This window comes from Canis lupus, chromosome 28 (genome assembly GCF_048164855.1).
Source record: "Canis lupus baileyi chromosome 28, mCanLup2.hap1, whole genome shotgun sequence".
NCBI lineage: Eukaryota > Metazoa > Chordata > Mammalia > Carnivora > Canidae > Canis > Canis lupus.
In genome coordinates this window covers 25,463,887-25,482,043 of record NC_132865.1, presented here as the reverse complement: position 1 = coordinate 25,482,043, position 18,157 = coordinate 25,463,887, and the positions used below count along the sequence as shown (strand labels likewise).

The 18,157-nt window shown below is 39.6% G+C and overlaps 2 protein-coding genes across 5 annotated transcripts in view; both read right to left on the bottom strand.

The window, feature by feature from the left end:
- Positions 1 to 9,737: 9,737 nt before the first annotated feature.
- On the bottom strand, positions 9,738 to 18,008 carry TCF24 (transcription factor 24). 4 transcript variants are annotated; one of them, XR_012020101.1, is made up of 4 exons: positions 17,616 to 18,008; positions 11,935 to 12,059; positions 11,258 to 11,329; positions 9,738 to 10,557 (listed from the first exon to the last, which is right to left on the bottom strand). XR_012020101.1 is itself a non-coding variant. In XM_072804409.1 (3 exons), the coding sequence occupies exons 1-2, from the start codon at positions 18,006 to 18,008 to the stop codon at positions 11,946 to 11,948; spliced, it is 507 nt and encodes a 168-aa protein (XP_072660510.1). In that variant the 3' UTR covers positions 9,738 to 11,329; positions 11,935 to 11,945. The 4 variants fall into 4 exon arrangements, 3 of the variants coding, with proteins under 3 accessions (XP_072660510.1, XP_072660511.1, XP_072660509.1); XM_072804409.1 differs by having other exon boundaries at positions 9,738 to 11,329; XM_072804410.1 differs by lacking the exon at positions 11,258 to 11,329.
- The window catches only part of PPP1R42 (protein phosphatase 1 regulatory subunit 42), a 65,584-nt gene continuing 59,197 nt past the window's right edge, over positions 11,771 to 18,157 (bottom strand). Inside the window, exon 7 of the transcript XR_012020098.1 lies at positions 11,771 to 12,059. The gene's annotated coding sequence lies outside the window, so the exon portion shown is untranslated. The remainder of the gene's footprint in view (positions 12,060 to 18,157) is intronic.

Here is an 18,157-nt window from a genome sequence, read left to right as displayed (position 1 = left end):
CAAAACAAAACACCCAAACCCTGATTTGTTAGGGTTACAGATTTCTATGGTAAATATTCTCATCATGACTGATTTCGAGATGCTAACCATTTATCAATTGGTTTATATATGACCTGAATAGTTGAATAACTAACAGTTGGTTCTCACAGAACACCATTCCCAAGAAGCTAAACTGCTGGATTGAAAGATTGAAGGAGGAATGCCTCTTCATACTTATATAGTCAAGTTGTTTTCTAAGTGGTTGTATCACATCCCTCTCAAAACTTGCTTCAGAATTTAGACATTTAAACATTTTTGCCAATCTGATAAATGTCAAATGGTATTTATTGTTATTTTAATTTGCATTTACCACGAGGTTTGAAAAGATAACTTTACATATATATTTTTTCCTTAAAAATGTTTTGTATGTTTTTAACCATTTGGGTTTTTTCACTTCTGTAAGTCCTAGCCTTCACCCAGTTGTATATTGGAGTATTAGTAATTTTTAAAATTGATTTATGGGGGCAGCTCTGGTGGCTCAGCGGTTTAATGCTGCCTTCTGCCCAGGGTGTGATCCTGGAGACCCAGGATCGAGTCCCATGTCAGGCTCCCTGCATGGAGCCTGCTTCTCCCTCTGCCTGTTTCTCTCTCTCTCTCTGTCTCTAATGAATACATTTTAAAAAATCTTTAAGAAAAAAATAAAATTGATTTATGGAATTTCTTTATATATTCTAGATACTAATCTTTTGTTGATTAACAGTTACATGCATTGCAAGTAACTTTTCCAGTCTTTATCATTGTATTTATGATGTTTTATGCTGTTTGGAAGTGTGAATTTTTCTCTGTGCTTATCAGCAGCTCCCTGACACCCAACACCTCTGCATTCCTATGCAGAAGTTCTGGCTGCCTTGAAATCCAAATTATTTAATGGGCCTTGAAAGGCCCTCCTTGATCTGAAAATTGGGAATGATACAGGACTCATTTCTATGATTTTTATGAGGATAAAATGAAATAATATATGTAAAGTATTCATCCCCCTTCACCATGCTCCTTCTTTCAAAGCAGCATATTTTTGCTTTTCCCTGTGCTTGGAATAATCTTCTTATCCCTCTTTGCCTTCTCTTTTCTTTTCTTATTTAAGTGGAGTCCATTGTAGGGCTTGAGTTCATGAACTCGAGATCAAGACATGAGGTGAGATCAAGAGTTAGACTTTTTTTTTTTTTTTTTTTTTTTTTAGTATAAGAGTTAAACTCTTAACTGACTGAGCCACCCAGGCACCCCTCTTTCTTGCCTTCTCAGGAAAGTCTTTCTTGATTTCTTAAGACTGGATCCGGTATCCACAGCAGACACTCTTGTTGCTGCCTCTGTAGCCATCCCAGCCCTCTTCTCTGATAATGAGACTGATTTTGTGTTTGGCCTAGTTTTAGAGTTAAGCCAATCTGTTTGCCTGTTTCCCCTGCCTCCTGTAGTAGATGCTAGAGACTGCCTCACTCGATAGCTATTCCAGCCTCCTTTAATCTGTGTTTCTTTTTTTTTTTTTTTTTTTTTTTTTTAAGATTTTATTTATCTATTCATGAAAGACACAGAGGTGGAGGCAGAGATATAGACTGAGGGAGAAGCAGGCTTCCTGTGGGGAGTTCGATCCCAGGACCCCAGGATCAGAGCCAAAGGGAGACGCTCAACCACTGAGCCACCCAGGTGCCCTAATCTGTGTTTCTGTACTGCAGAGGCCAAAAGCTAAGCATTACATATTCCAAGACTCTCTTGCAGCTAGGATTCTGGATGTGAATTGGGTCCTGCCAATCAAATACATTGGTGCAAAACCTGAATTCTAAATGAAGTTATGTAATGAGAAAAGCAGGCCAGGAGCCGTCTAGTTTGCTGACATATTTGCAGCAAAGGCAGTGTGCTTCTAGAATCAGCCACTGTGGAGTAGCTTCTCATTTGGCAGGCAGAGTCCAGATCATTGCAGAAGTATCAGCTGCCTTGGCAGCCCAGTTCTGTGGAATGACTTTGGAAATTCTTCCTATAAATTAAGCCTGAGTTTGTTTCATCTCAATGATTCTCTAAGTCACTAATGCTCTATAACAAGCTTCTATTTTCGTTAAAAGATTTTATTTTTTAATTTATTTGAGAGACAGAGCTAGTGAGAACACAAGCAGGAGGAGAGGCAGAGAGGGAGGGAGAGAGAATCCCAAGCAGACTCCCCACTGAGCCAGATGGCACTTGATCCCATGACCCTGAGATCATGACCTGAGTCAAAACCAAGATTTGGACACTTAACTGACCAGGGACCCCATTCTTTCATTATCTTTTTATGTTTATTTTTCAGAGAGAGAGTGTACTCCCCCCTCCATGGGGGGAGGAGCAGAGGAAGAGGGCAAGAGAATCTTAAGCTCCCCATTAGGAAGCCAGATGCAGGGCTAGATCTCAGGACCCCAGCTGAAATCAAGAGTCAGACACTTAACTGACTGAGCCACCCAGGCATTCTGCATCTTTCTTTTTAAGCTATTGGGAGCAGACACCTCAACAAAACCCAGACTAATATACCTTCCTTACACCTGGGGTGACCTTGTGCCCAAGTTCTGGGCAGTAAGAAATAAGTAGGAGCCTTGGACTCTGATAACTTTATGAAGCTATCTTACCAGTCTTGGACTGCCTACCTATGGATTTCTCTTACATGAGAGAATAAAGTCCTAAATTATTTAAGTCTGTAAAGTTGGGTCTTTTATATTAATAGCTGAATACAATTCCTAACTGATACAGTAAGCAATAAACAGTATGTGCTGTAGCATTGAAAACAAAGAAGCACAATAATAACATAGTATTATATTGTTATAGTACAGTATTAAAAAATGGGCAGAAGATGTGAAGAGGCATTTTTCCAAATAAGACAAATAAAAGGTCAATAGACACATGAAAAAATACTCAACATGACTAATCACCAGGGAAATGCAAATCAAAACCACAATGAGATATCTTACACTGGTGAGAATGGATAGAACCTAAAATGCAAGAAACAAGTGTTGGTGAGGATGTGGAGAAAAAGGAACTCTCCCACAGTGTTAGAGGGAATGCAAATTGGTGCAGCCACTGTGGAAAACAGTATAGAGGTTCCTCAAAAAATTAAACATAGTACCATATGATCCATTAATTTCACCACTTTGTATTTATCCAAAGAAAATGGAAACACTAATCCAAAAACATGCACCCTTCTGTTTATTGCAGGATTATTTATAATAGCCACAATATGGAAGCAAAGCAAAGTGTCCATCCACAGATGAATAAAGATGTAGTATATATTTACAATGGAATATTACTCATCCATAAAAAAGAAAGAAATCTTGCCATTTGCAATCTCACAGGGTATAATGCTAAGTGAAATCAATCATACAGAATGACAATTACCATATGATTTCAGTCATATGTGGCATTTAAGAAACAAAACAAATGACCAAATGAAGAAAAAGAGACAAACAAAAAAAAACAGACTTAAATTCAGACAACTGGTGATTGCCAGAGGGGAGGAGAGTGGGGAATGGGTGAAATAAAGAGGATTAAGAGTACAGTTATGATGAGCACTGAGAAATGTACAGAATTGTTGAATCACTATATTGTAAGCTTGAAACTAATATAACACGGTAGTTAATTATACTTCAATAAAAAATAATGAAAAAATATTTGTGGACCAACTGATGATTTGTAAATAAAGGCACTGAAGCACGGAATAGCTGTGTGTGTGTGTGTGTGTGTGTGTGTGTGTAGTGTTCTATAATGGAAAGTAAAATAGGAAGTGGTAGAGTAAGAGTAATTTGTCTTACAACTGGATAGTTTGTATTATTCTGATAGGTGAAATGTTATTTTATTGCTTTTTAAATTTGTATTTCTTAATATCATGTGGGTTTGTGTCTTTTCATCATAGATATTGGCTGTCTTCTATGAACTTCTTATACCTTTTGCAGAATTAAAAAAAAATTATCTATTTATTTGACAGAGAGAGAGCAAACCAGGGGGAGGGGCAGAGGGAGTGGGAGAAGCAGGATCCCTGCTGAGCAAGGAGCCCTACACAAGCTCCATTCCAGGACCTGGGGATCATGACCTGAGCCAAAGCAGATGCTTAACCTGCTGAGCCACCCAGGTGCCCCCCACTTGCAGAATTTTCTACCGAGCTGCTGGTTTTTTTAATTTCTGAGAGCTGATTTTGTATAAAGGAAGTTACTACTGTGACTATCTCACATGTTGTGGCCTCCTTCCCTGTTCCCCCTTACCCCAGGTTTGCTTTTAGCCTTTTTGTCTTCTTTGATTTTTTCTTTCGTTTTATGAATTTATTTTTATATAGTCAAAGTTACCCATCTTTTCCTTTATGGCTTTTTGGTTTGTGTGGATTTTTGTTGTATGTGTGTCACACTTCACCTTGCTATTTTTAACCCTCCATCCAATTGAACTAAGCAGCCAGAGAAGAATTCCTGACTTTTCTGCTGTCTACATGCATTTTTTTTCAGCTATTATTTCTATTAGCTTTATGGGCTGAGGGAAACAGGAGGAAAAGGAAAGAGAAATTTGTTGAGGGCAAACACTAAGATAAATGCATATCACAGTGAGAGACCTGAAGCAAAGAAGGATGTTTTTCCACCAGGACTGGGGGTAGGACACTGGAATGTCTGACTATCCAGGGAAGTAACAGGGCAGGCAGCCTAGAGCAGGTAAGAATCAGACTCTCAGAGCTGCAAGTCTGAATTCTGGGTCTGCCATTGACTAGCTGGGCATCCCTGGGCAAGCTTCTCACACTCTGAATTCCCTAATCCATTTGCAGAGGTCCCATGAATGTCCTCAGTGTCATCACAGCCATTCACTGAGGTGTGTTCTAAACTCTAAGGTCAAAAAACCACACAACTGAACAATTATGTTGTAAATCGTCAATGCAGGGCAGCCCGGGTGGCTCAGCGGTTTAGCACCGCCTTCAGTCCAGGGCATGATCCTGGAGACCCAGGATCAAGTCCCATATCGGGCTCCCTGCAAGGAGCTGCTTCTCCCTCTGCCTGTGTCTCTGCTTCTTTCTCTGTCTCTCATGAATAAATAAATAAAATCTTTAAAAAAATTGTCGATGCAGATAGTTAATCTAAGTGGCATAAGTGGGGGGTGCGTGGGTGGCTCAGTTGGTTAAGTGCGTTTGGCTCAGGTCATGATCCTGGGGTCCTGGGATCAATTCCCGGTAGTCAGGCTCCCAGCTCAGTGGGGAACCTGCTTCTCCCTCTCCCTCTGCTACTGCACCTGCTTGTGCTCTCTCTCTCTCTCTCAAACAAATAAATAAATTCTTTAAAAAAATAAAACAATAAATGACATAAGTGGGTTAAAATGTCCACACCAGGACTTGAATGTGAAGAAAATAATGTAGTTTTATGTCCTGCATCCAACTTCATCTTGTTCTGGAATCTCTACCCTTAAAGGGGAAAAATATCCGCCAAACAGGCAGTTAAATATGCAGTTAAATAAAAGCTGAGATTCTCTCGAGGCTGTTTTCTCCTCTCCATGGACTTCGTACCTGCCCTTTCCTTTCAGTCCCTGGTTAGCTTCAAGGAGAAGTTATATATCCAAAGGAAGTGGAGGGAGAAACTGCAGCTCCCATGCCTTTATATCCTTGGGTATAGACCCAGCTGAAATGGTGTGCCTGCTACCTTGGTGTCATGCTGGTATTACTACTGGGGCTCTGAGTCCTGCCTGCAACCTTCAGTTCTGAGGCCCCCCACCCACCCTATTCTGCTGTCTCCCTGATTCCTGGCCTCCTGGCTTCTGCAACTGCCTGCCGCGTGCCAGCTGCTCTCCAGATCCTTGCTCAGCCGCTGCCTCTCATCGCCTTTTGCATGGATGTCGCTCCAGGTGGAATCCAGGGCTTCTTCAGGGGTCTGCAGCCCCCCAGGCTTTGCCTAGAGAAGTGTATCTCCGTATCTTTGCTGCCCCGCATTTCCTCACTCTACCCACAGTGGATGACATCGTGGAGTTATGTCTGCACTGGGGCCTTTCTCCCTGTCTGCCCCCTGGCCTGTCTCTCCCCGCTATTACCACTTAGAGTAAAACTCTATTTATAGACCTCCTATCTTGCCTGTTATACACAGAAGGCAACTTTTTGAATTTTGAATTTATTTTCTCTTTTAATAAAGTTTGAACTTTAGGTCTATTATCTTACTAGGGATTCTGAGTCAGTTTTGTGACTTCAAAGGTATGCAATGACTTCATTCTAGGAGTCTCCCCTTAACCAGAGGTCCTTAATTCACTGACTAGGGGAGCCTGTACCCTACTAAATCAGTTTAATATTTAAAAATATATAATCTCTCGGGGCACCTGGGTGGCTCAGTTGGTTAAGCACCTGCCTTTGGGGTTGGGCTCTCTGCTCAGTAGGGAGTCTGCTTCTCTCTCCCCTTTGTCCCCTCCCTCTCAAGTCACCCCCGTTTGTGCTCTAATAAATAAAATCTTAAAAAAATATATATATATATATATATTTGAAGGCAGTCTCTCCTGTACATCCCAGAACACACTCTTAAGTCTGATTGGCTCCATGGTAGAACTGGCCTTCTCTCTCCAAAAGGAGGATTTGGAAATAGCCTCCCACTTCCCACTTTCTTTCTTCTCTTGACTCTCCTGTTTCTGCCATTGGACACCACTTTTTCCACTTGGTTATAGCCTATGTTTCAAGAGGACTCCAGTATAGAGGCTTACAATCAACAAGAGGCACAGATGTGCTGCACACGAAGGAGAAACACAGGCACAGGGCTTTAAAAAAAAAAAAAACAACTTAATTAAAAAAATACTGATCCATATTATATATGCATCTATGTAAAGCATTAAGATGCTTTATAATAGCACACATTAAAGATTTTTAAATTGAGCCATTTCAGAACTTACTAGAAAATAAGAATGTTTAAGATCAATTCTTATTTAGACCTCATATTGACCATAAAAATGGAGACAAGTGATTTAAGTCTACCTCCAGAGCTCCCCATGGACATACTTCTTGTTCTGAGAAGGCAGGAATGCACAAGTTTCTTCAGTAACATTCATATGCACAGGAAATGACTATTGACATAATCTTTAAGCCTAATAGTTAAGATTATTCTTCAGTTTATAATTTAAAAGCTTCTGACAGCTGAATGCTATGGTACAATTTATAATGAGAGTTTGAGTGACGGAGGTATATTTCACTGAGCTGGTTTCTCTTATGAATTAAAACTAAGACTTGTATAAACATAGGAAGGGAAGACCTTCCAGGGTTTATATAGTTAGGCAAGAATACTTAATGTCCCACATTCCCAACTGTGCAGCAGTACCATCTGTGCTGTCCTCAAAGTTTATAGGAAACAAATCTATAGGATTTAAGGGGTATTTTTTTTTCCCCAGTAAGACAGTCTTATGCTGCTACCAGTATGTAACAGAGGTACATATTGATTTCTTTGAGATATACAATTCTGTATTTCCCTAGTGTTCCTTTTAAAAATTGGGAATCTTAGCTTGGGATATTTTTAAAGTTACAATAAGAACAAAAACAAAACTAAAAAAATCAAAAGTGTGGGATGCCTGTGTGGCTCAGCGGTTGAGTGTCTGCCTTTGGCTCAGGGCGTGATCCTGAGGTCCTGGGATGGAGTCCCACATCAGGCTCCCCGCAGGGAGCCTGCTTCTCCCTCTATGTCTCTGCCTCTTTGTGTGTATCTCATGAATAAATAAATAAAATCTTTAAAAAAAAATAGTGTGCCATGGAGAAAGAGAGCAATAGTACACTACTAGTTGTAAGTCATTTAGGAAACTGTAGAGATCGCATCCTCCAGCAATGTTTAAAAAAAAAAATGAAAAGAATTTGAGGTGCTTGGGTGGCTCAATGGGTTAAGCGTCTGCCTCAGGTCATGATCTCAGAGTCCTGGTATTAAGCCCTTTGTCGAGTTCAGTGAGAATAGGTTTGGGATTCTCTCTCTCTCTCTCTTTCTCAAATAAATAAATCTTTAAAAAAAATAAGAATGTTACCAGATGAAAACAGAATCTGCCAATGCTTTTTTAAAAAATTTTTTTTTAAATTTATTTATGATAGTCACAGAGAGAGAGAGAGAGAGAGAGAGAGAGAGAGGGAGAGGTAGAGACATAGATGGAGAAGCAGGCTCCATGCACTGGGAGCCCGACGTGGGATTCAATCCCAGGTCTCCAGGATCGCGCCCTGGGCCAAAGGCAGGCGCTAAACCACTGCACCACCCAGGGATCCCAGAATCTGCCAATGCTTGAAGAGTCCAAGTTCATACTTTTTCAAATAAAATATATGATATAATCTGCAATAACCTATACATGGTTGTGAAAAAGCACGTGGATTAAGCCATCCTCTCAAAGTAAGATATCTAATATATAAATTTGGATCAGAAGCAATCTGTTTGATTTATAATTTCTTCTCCCTGCCAGCTAAGAATACAATTTTATGTGGAGCCAACAGGCAACTTGTCTTATAATTACATCAGATACAATTCATGTGTTGATTTTTAAGGGAATCATGTAGGCCACTACAGAAATGTTTTGTCTGTTTTGGCTTATTTCCTCAGAATGGTACCCTAAGGCTTAAATAAATGATGTGCTGAAAATATAGAATTCTCTCTCCACTAAAAAACAGAGAGAGAGAGAGAAACAGAGGGAGAGAGATCTTACTAGAGTCTGAATACTTTCTCTTTTCTTGATAATAACTGGTTAGTTGCTTTCATGAATATAAAATGAGGACCTGTGAGAGAAAGAGAAATTATTGAATAATTTGACCAAAAAACAATTTTAATAAAATAATGAGTGGGTACTTCAGTAAGGTCAATCAGCATTTATTTTCTTTTTGCACAGCTTCTTCTAAGTTTAAATAAAGTCTCCGTGAATAGATAAGAAAACTACTGTTTAGAATATCTATAACTGCAGGTTGAAGTAGTTTGGCCAAATATGCCTTATAAAAATGCAAAACCCATCTTTATTACCAGGTAACGTGTGTTTAGATTTCCCCACGCTTACTCTATATCTCAAAGACCCTCTTCAATTGCAGGACTTCTATTTGCCACATTACCCCTTTTATTATTAAGTTTTAATTTTTAAAACAGGGAATATCTATCTATCTATATATATATATACTTTTAGTATAACTATTGATGCATAATCAACATATAATAAACAGCGTTGCATTTTTATAATCAGAAAAGGAAACAATACTTTTAAAGACTGTTGTAACTGATTATACTTCTAAACAGGCACTTCCATATCCTCTAAAATATTCATTAGAGGAGGGATCCCTGGGTGGCGCAGCGGTTTAGCGCCTGCCTTTGGCCCAGGGCGCGATCCTGGAGACCCGGGATCGAATCCCATATCGGGCTCCTGGTGCATGGAGCCTGCTTCTCCCTCTGCCTATGTCTCTGCCTCTCTCTCTCTCTCTCTCTCTGTGTGACTATCAAAAATAAATAAAAATTAAAAAAAAAAAGTTTAAAAAAAATATTCATTAGAGGAATTTAAATGTATGTCATATTGCTGAGAGCTGAGTGAAATGACAGAAATTTAGGATTTCCCTTGTAGACTGTAGGATAATACTATGATCCAAATAAACCTCCTCTCCCTGGTCCTAATAGATACTCCATTAAGGGAAGCACGGTGAAGACGTTAATGGTAAATAGTTATCTATCTTCTGGAAAGATTTCAGATGTACCTTAAGTACCTTAATATTTGTTAAATACCCCAAGAGACAGATGCAAATTTAACAGACTAAGTTAATTTTCAAATTAATGCTTTATTTTAATAATACCTTTATCCTGACCATGCACCATTAATTAAAACAACATGCTCCTTTCAGTCTTTGGGTGAAAATATGCAACTTCTCCCTTGAGATCTTCCAATCTACCAAAAGCTGTTAGCATATTTAGCAATTTAATGAAATGTTATGAAAACCTATGACAGAAATATACTTTTTTGGCATTAAAACATTTCTTTTCTGTAAGTGGACAAGAAGAAATAAAAAGTAATACTGCCAAAGGCAAAGCTTAACTATTTAACAGGATGATTTAGGGAAGTCTGGCAACTCAACAGAAGTCATAGTTTTAACCCAATTAAATGCTTTAACAACTGTAGCCAAATAGATTATTAGCAAGAAAACCATTTTTCTCAAACTCTTGGTATTAAATGTGGCATTTAGAGTTCAGTCGGTAACTTTAAAGAACTTTGATTTCATTCCTTAAGATAAAAGATTATTCTCAGCACTTTTTTATGGCAATAACTTACAATAGTGAATGGCTGAATTCATATCTCATTTTACATTTTATTCCTTTCAATGTTATATGAGTGGGTAAATATATTCACAAATATTTAAATATACAAACATTTTTGCTACCTATTAATATGTAGAAAGTTTTTATTATATGCCTTTTCTTGTAAAGACATGCTTTGGTCACATCACAAGGCGTATTCACATTAAAATAATAAAAATTATAAGCTATCAGATATGAGCCAAGATATGGCCATGTGCGGCTGAGTGATGGTTTTTGCCTTCAAATGGTCTTTTACCTCATTTTGCTGCCAAGAGCTGGAAGAAAACTGCAGGGAGGAGAAAAATAAAATGATGGTTCAACAGCTATATTAAGCGGTTCAACCAAGTCCATTACTATACTTTTCTGTTTGCTAATCCTGGATCAAATTCAGCTACTTTAACACTAGGTTATTGAGAAATAAATGAACTTTACAGTTGAAAGAGGAATAGTAGAGACTGAGGAGAAAAAGAAGAGAGTCAAGACATGACAACAGACGTGCTTGGGGTTCAGTGTGTTCCCCGACCAACATTTCTACTTCCTGGCTCTGATCCCCGAGCTCCTGTTGGAAACTAAAACTGGCACAGTCTGGCAGTGCAGCCGCTCCCTGGGCATCTGGTGTGGAGTGCGGTGGGAGAGGCCCATCGCAGAGGACATTCCTGGGATGGATTCAGTCTGCGGGCAGGTTCAGGGGGATAAACTCGGGCCTGGGTTAGCTCAGGGTAGCCACTCAGTGTCCTCAGACCCCCTCACAGTGCAGATCAGTGCCAGAATCCCCAAATCAGACAGGTTTTCTCCTATTTCATAATGGCCAAGTAGATTGTGAACAGCAACTGGCAAGGGGGAGAAGCCCTGACTGTGACAGGTTGACTCTCTGTTAAGTGGCTGCAGCTGCACCTGCTCATCTAGTCTAGGACCTGAAAGAGGGTGAGATGGATATGGAATGACAGGGAGGAGGGTGACAAACCCTGCTGCCCGGTGACACTCACCTGCTGTTCACACTGGGCTGCAGGGATTCCCAAAGCCTTCCACAGTTTGGAAACATGGTATTTCATAGTTATCTAGGAAAGGTGGCCAAGCTCTATACAATAAAGTATTCGAATACTCCAAACAAGTTTACTGAGAGAAAAATCACTAGTTGCAGAAGTTATTGCAACTTCATATTACCCCAACAATCTTTTCATTCCATATCCTCAGCTAAAACTGAATAAATGATCTCACACTTTCCAACTGAAATGACTTCTTAGACCAACTTAAGCACAAACTGGTTTTCACAAAAATGGAATACTGGTGTCTAATTTTTTTTAAACTATAAAAATTATTGATAGATATCAGGTTTTCAGTGTGTTAATAGATACACTACAGAGGACATGTGCATTCTTTGATATATTCACAATTCTTTGATTTTGAGGTCTTTTTTTTCCTATACTTTTTCTTGCACTATATAGTAGTAACTATTTCTCACAATGGATAGATAAGCTGTGTATTTTATATAAGACTGATTATTTCAACCCACATTTATTTAAATTAAACAGGTAAATCTGAACTTCCCACTATGGATTCATACGTAAACTTTCAGGAATGATGTTTGTTGTCTGATGTAATAAATATAGAATGATTTCCTACTATTTAGAAACAATAGATGCCACTTTGTACTAGCACCCACCAGGGCAAAACCTAAGGCTGTGAGTCTGTTGTAGTACTGCCATGATTTGCTTTTTCTCCAGACACAGAATGCTTCAGAAACTGACCAGTAGCACCAATGTATAATCTTGATCGCATGGGCCATTTCTGAAAAAGAATATTTAAACAAGAATCCAAAAGTTAGTATCTATGACAGATAATGTCTGTTATAGTAATATCAAAAATTCCGATTGCCTCAAGGCAAATGCAGTACCATGAAGCTAGTAACAATTGTAATTGTGAAAAGTCTGAGGAACAACATGAAAAAATGTTTATTAATGCTAACAATAAAAGTAAAAATATGCCAAGACTTTGATCATAACTGTAGAAAATAATATGGGTGCATTTGGACAAGAACTTCAAGAAGTCATGGAGTATGAATATAGTTAAGTGGAGGAAAATATATCTATCAACAGTATTTTATTTTAAAACTAAATCTAAAATAAAATTAAGCCTAAAACAAGATCTCTGGCTTTAAAGATATTTTAAGGAGTTATACATAGTAAATATTTTATGTTCTCACTTGTCACAGAAGTATAAGGAAAAGTGACCAATTCAACTATTTAAACATTTTATTTATCTAAGGGCATCTAGGTGGCTCAGTCCATTAAGTGTCCAACTCTTGGTTTCTGCTCAGGCCATGATCTCAGGACCCTGGGATCGAGTCCTGAGTGAGTGGGCTCCACGCTCAGGGCAGAATCTGCTTGTCCCTCTCCTTTGCCCCTCCCCCTGCACTCACTCACTCTCAGATAAATTAAAATCTTAAGAAAAAATTATCTAGCTAAAAGTAGATGTTGCAAATGTTAGAATATTTGGTGTTATGTAGATAAAATGCCCAAAATAAATATCTGGATGTAGCAGGATCATACAGCATTCATGTTTCAGTAATGATCACATTTGTATTCTAATTGAGATTTTTCTAAATTCACCTTAAAATTGGACAACCTTTAAAAAATAGTATCACTTACTGCCAAATAGACCCAGTGATAAAAAAAAAACATATTACATAACTAGTACTTTCAGATATTTTTGGGGGGAGGGGTGTCTGATAATCAGTTCTAAGGTCCTTGGAAAACTAGTCAGAGAAATACTACTTTTATACAAAGGGAAGTCTTTTTTTTTTTTAAGGTTTTATTTATTTATTCATGAGAGACACAGAGAGAGAGGCAGAGATACAGGCAGAGCATGAAGCAGGCTCCATGCAGGGAGCCCTACATGGGACTCGATCCCAGGTCTCCAGGATCACGCCCTGGGCCGAAGGTGGCACTAAACCACTGAACTACCCGGGCTGCCTAAGAGAAGTCTTTAGATTAGTAAAGTGCAACTCCCAAAGGTCAGCAACGGGATCCAACACTCTCCAGAGAGTAAATGCTGCAGTAAGTAGTAGGCTATTTTTATCATCAAACATTCACAAGCCCACTCCTGGTTACACAACACTATTAAACATTCTTAAATGCCTGACAGATAATCTGCAGTGTTCAAATAGAGATACAATCATTAACAAGGTAAAGACCATAAGAACGGGATCCCTGGGTGGCGCAGCGGTTTGGCGCCTCCCTTTGGCCCAGGGCGCGATCCTGGAGACCCGGGATCGAATCCCATGTCGGGCTCCCGGTGCATGGAGCCTGCTTCTCCCTCTGCCTGTGTCTCTGCCTCTCTCTCTCTCTCTCTCTGTGTGACTATCATAAATAAATAAAAATTAAAAAAAAAAGACCATAATAACTTCGGATTCTTTTTTAATTTTTTAAAATATTTTATTTATTCATGAGAGACACAGAGAGAGCGGCAGAGGCATAGGCAGAGGGAGAAGCAGGGTTCTTGCAGGGAGCCCTATGTGGGACTCGACCCCTGGGCCCAGGATCACCCCCTGAGCCAAAGACAGACGCTCAACCACTGAGCCACTTAGGCGTCCCAAGAACTTCAGATTCTTAACCCACACTTACACATTCTGGGTGTATCACGGGTCCTGTCTTTGGGATTCTTGCTATCATGGGTCGATAACCTGAGGAGTTTTAGAAACTGATCTGGCATTTTTCTGATATGTCAGGAGCTGATGTTAGATCAGATTCAAGTCCTGCATTATACTGAAGAACCTTCTGCCATAGTGTTATGGACTGTGTCTCGGCCTTGTCCTCCCCATTCATATATTGATGCTCTTGCTCTAACTCCCAAATGATGGCGTTTGGAGAGGTAATTCAGGCTAAATGAGGTTGAAAGGGTGAGTCCTTCATAATGGTATAATGGTCTTTTAAGAAGAGGAAGAGAAAGCGTCTTTCTCCTGAAAAAGAGGGATGTTGGCCAACTGCAAGATAGGAAGAGAGCTCTTAACAGCAATTCAATTGGCCAGCACCTTGATCCTAGACTTTCCAGACTCCAGACTTATGAGAGAAGAAATTTCTGTTTTTGAAGACTTTCAGTCGATGATATTTTGTTATTGCAGCCCAAGCAGAAGTAATACTTGTAGTGAATAGTGTAGGGCTAAAATAATCAATTTCAAGTGTAGAATTTTTGGCATGTTATAAACATGTGCCTCTCAAACTTTTAAATTTTTGTGTCATATTCATGAGCATAAAAACCTAATGCTTGGGACGACTGGATGGCTCAGTGGTTGGGTGTCTGCCTCCAGCTCAGGTCGTGATCCCAGGGTCCTGGGATCAAGTTCCACATCGGGCTTCCCATGGGGAGCCTGCTTCTCCTTCTGCCTGTGTTTCTGCCTCTCTCTCTGTGTCTCTCATGAATAAGTAAATAAAATCTTAAAAAATACATATATTATATGTGAATTTTTGCCTCATTTTTCACAAACTTAATAAAACTTGAAGAACTGTGTACTTTGATTTTCCAAAAGGCTTCTGATAATTTTATTCAACTAAATTTAATGTACATACATAGTTTAAGTGTCAGAAATAAAATGTAAATAAAATATTGGTTAGGCTGCATGTCAGTATCATGCCAAAAAAGCCAGTAGACTGTTTTACATTTCACTTTTCAATGGAATGTTTTAACATTGTGTAGATTAACATAATCCTGACCTATTATTTTACCTAATAAAGTTTATTTAAAACCATATTTCATTAGGCTTAGAACAATCTAACAAACTCACAGAATTAATGGAACTGAACCCGAAAACCTTAAAAATGCGCTCTTGAATTCTGGAGTTAAATGACCCCAAAATAACAAAAATTTGTATTTATTTTTAAAATTATTTTATATGTATATCATCAATAGTGATTCTCCAGGGATAATGCAATTAATAAAATCATCTGTACTTTTCTCCTAATAAAAGAATCTGAAAAATATCCCTGTTCTCTTAGAGGATCATTGCTCTTTGGTACACTGGTGCTGATCAAATTGCTCACATCCCAAAGGGATGGAAACTGCTGTTTTAGGCTATTCCCCAGGATCCCTGTCACTTAAACCTTCTAGTTTCATGAGATATTCTTAATGTAAATTCCCCCAAATAAGGACTGATATAGATAATAAGGACTGATGACTTAAAATCCTGGCCTTGAAATATCTGTTAACTGATCTTTAATCATCAAAGACATAGTAATACTTAATGTTGTAAGGCAGAAAAAAGTCATCTTGGAACACTTTTAAACTAAGGGTTACAACACACTTAGTTAACTAAAAATACAAATAATCAGAATATTTTTATTTCTTTTGCATTAGATTAATCAAAGATAGACTTAATACTTAAGCATTTGGTAATATCCGTAAAATAATGTGTTACAGGTGGTTTCAATTACGTGTATGAAATCTTTTTCCTCCAAACCTCCACAAGCACATGATTATAGCTTTCTTATGGCACACAGAACATTATCCCTTACAGTATTATTTTATTTTTGTCTTTGTCTCTATTATATATTTATTTAGGGCAGGGGCTGAGTCTTACTCTTAATTGTATTCACTTTCCTAACTGTAGACACACAGTAAATGATTTTAAAACAGACTAGTCACTTGTTCAACCATCATTAATTTCACTTCAGAGGTAATCCTTGACCTTGTTTCATTATCCCTAGAATTGTCTTTTAAAATAAAAATAATTGATTTAAGAACAGATGAGATTTTATTTTTCTTAAAAGAGTTGTAAAACTACAAAAACATTTGGTGCCTGAATCAAGTACAAAAAGAATCAACTCCTGTTAAGCTTATTGTTACATGAAAATTATTAACAGTATTCATCCAAAAAGATACTATAAGAAACAAAGGTGAAACAATTTGATTTCTTCTCTGAATTCTATATCCCACAGAGGCATTTAACAAATGCTTTCTGTATTAAAGTCTACTTAATGTTAAACTTTTTTAGAGTATATGGGAAATGTCGAGTCAACAGAAATCTAATATTAATGATATATTTGAGTATCAATTTAATGCAGACGGTAAGGCAAAACCCATAATTAATAACGAATGACTTTTTAGCAGAGATTGTATAACACATGAATATAATGAGGTCTATCATAATTGTAAGTAAATGATATTCCAAATTTCTATATTCAAAATAGTTTGAGCCTATCATCATGTTAATTATATTTGCAAAGTAAACTGTTAAACCTCACCACAGAATTTTAAGTTCAGTTAATATCAGGGAGTGTACATTACTACTGAAATTTCAGTGATTATTCACTGAATTGAACACTGACTGATATGCTTAAGGCTGTCCTAATTTTCTATTTGCATGTGTGGCAAAATATTTCAGAATGGTAGAACCCAGAACTTGAACCTGTAGGTTTAGAAAATATAGGGAAGATAATGCATTTTCAACAGAAAGCCAGTTGAATGCTGGATTTTGAAACAATCAAATCTAGGTGAAAAAAACAAAGCAGAGTCTAAACACTGCAATATAGGTGATAAATCACAACCATATACACAATGTTAAATGACAACCCTGACCATTTTATCTATATGGGATGTAAAAAATCCTACGAAATGGATTCTATGATCTAATTTTGCACACTACAGAATTTTAATACAGTATTGAATCAACTTGATTAACATACCCCAATCTATTGTGAAAATTACATAAATGCGTTATAGTTTTTCTAACGTTCTACGTAACTGTCTAACCCATGATAATTAACCTTTATTAAAACGGACTGAAAATTTACTCCGTAGGATGGCAGAACGGTTTCATTTTGTTCTTACCAGTTCTACAAAAAATTTTCAACATGGTTGCCTGGATTATTTAAAGGGATAATTCTATCACCCCCCTTAATTCGTGAAATTTTTCAACCATCTGATAAAAACCGCGATGGAAATGTAATTATGTAAATTAAGCACACTTTTTTAAAACTCTCAAAAGCTCACAAATGTAAATCAGATACTAAAAGTCACTAGAACTTGCCAACCAGGAACTCCCGAGAAACTTCTCACCTAGGAAAGGCATCGCGCAGGCTGCATCCTGTAAGTGGCGTGGGTCACCCCTCCTACCCAAGCCACCTCGGATGTAAAGCCACTGCCCGGGAACAGTTCTGGAGTTAGCCTTATGCAGTGGGGGACCTCGGTACCTGTGCCCTAGCCGGCCAAGGTAGCTCTCCGGGTCTGTTCCCCGCCTCTCCCCGAGGGGGGAGTGGGAGAGCTCCTGGCATCGGCCCAGGCGGTGCCGACCCGGAGGGTTAAGGGGCCCGGCTCCCCACCCCAGCTCCGCAGGGCGCCCAGCCTGCCTACCTTGACAGGGTGTAGGTAGCCGTCTCCGCGCAGGGCGCCCAGCGCTGGGTCCGCCGGCGCCTCGGCGTCGTCCTGCAGGCTGCGGGTGAGGTGAGCAATGTAGGTAGTGGCCAGCAGCAGCACGTCCAGCTTGGACAGCTTGGTGTCCGGCGGCACCGACGGCAGCGTGCGCTGCAGCTCCAGGAAGGCGTGCCGCAGAGTCTGCACGCGGCTGCGCTCCCGCGCTGCGTTCGCCGCCGCCGGCCGCCCGCCCCCGAGGCGCGCGCCGCCGCCGCCAGGGCCCGCGGGTCCCGGCCCGGCCCCGCCCGGGCTCGGGTCGCGGGTGGCGGCGACCGGGGGCGCGGTCTCGTTGCCGGCGATCAGGGGGCTGCTCGCCGGGCCGTCGCGGTCCATGGCGGCTTCCCGCGCGGCGTGCCCTGCAAGGGACCCAAGGCGCGGTGAGGCCCGGCGCGGGTCGGGCTCACCCCGAGCAAGCGCAGGCCTCTCGGCGCGGCTGCACGCCGGCGGGGACACCGACGTGGCTCGGGCGTCCTCGCGGACGA

Excerpts from the sequence above, each read along its gene's own strand:
- TCF24 (XM_072804409.1), bottom strand. The coding sequence starts at position 18,008 with ATGGACCGCGACGGCCCGGCGAGCAGCCCCCTGATCGCCGGCAACGAG. Across the intron at positions 12,060-17,615 it reads GCTACCTACACCCTGTCAAG|AAATGGCCCATGCGATCAAG; the intron begins GTAGGCAGGCTG and ends ATTCTTTTTCAG.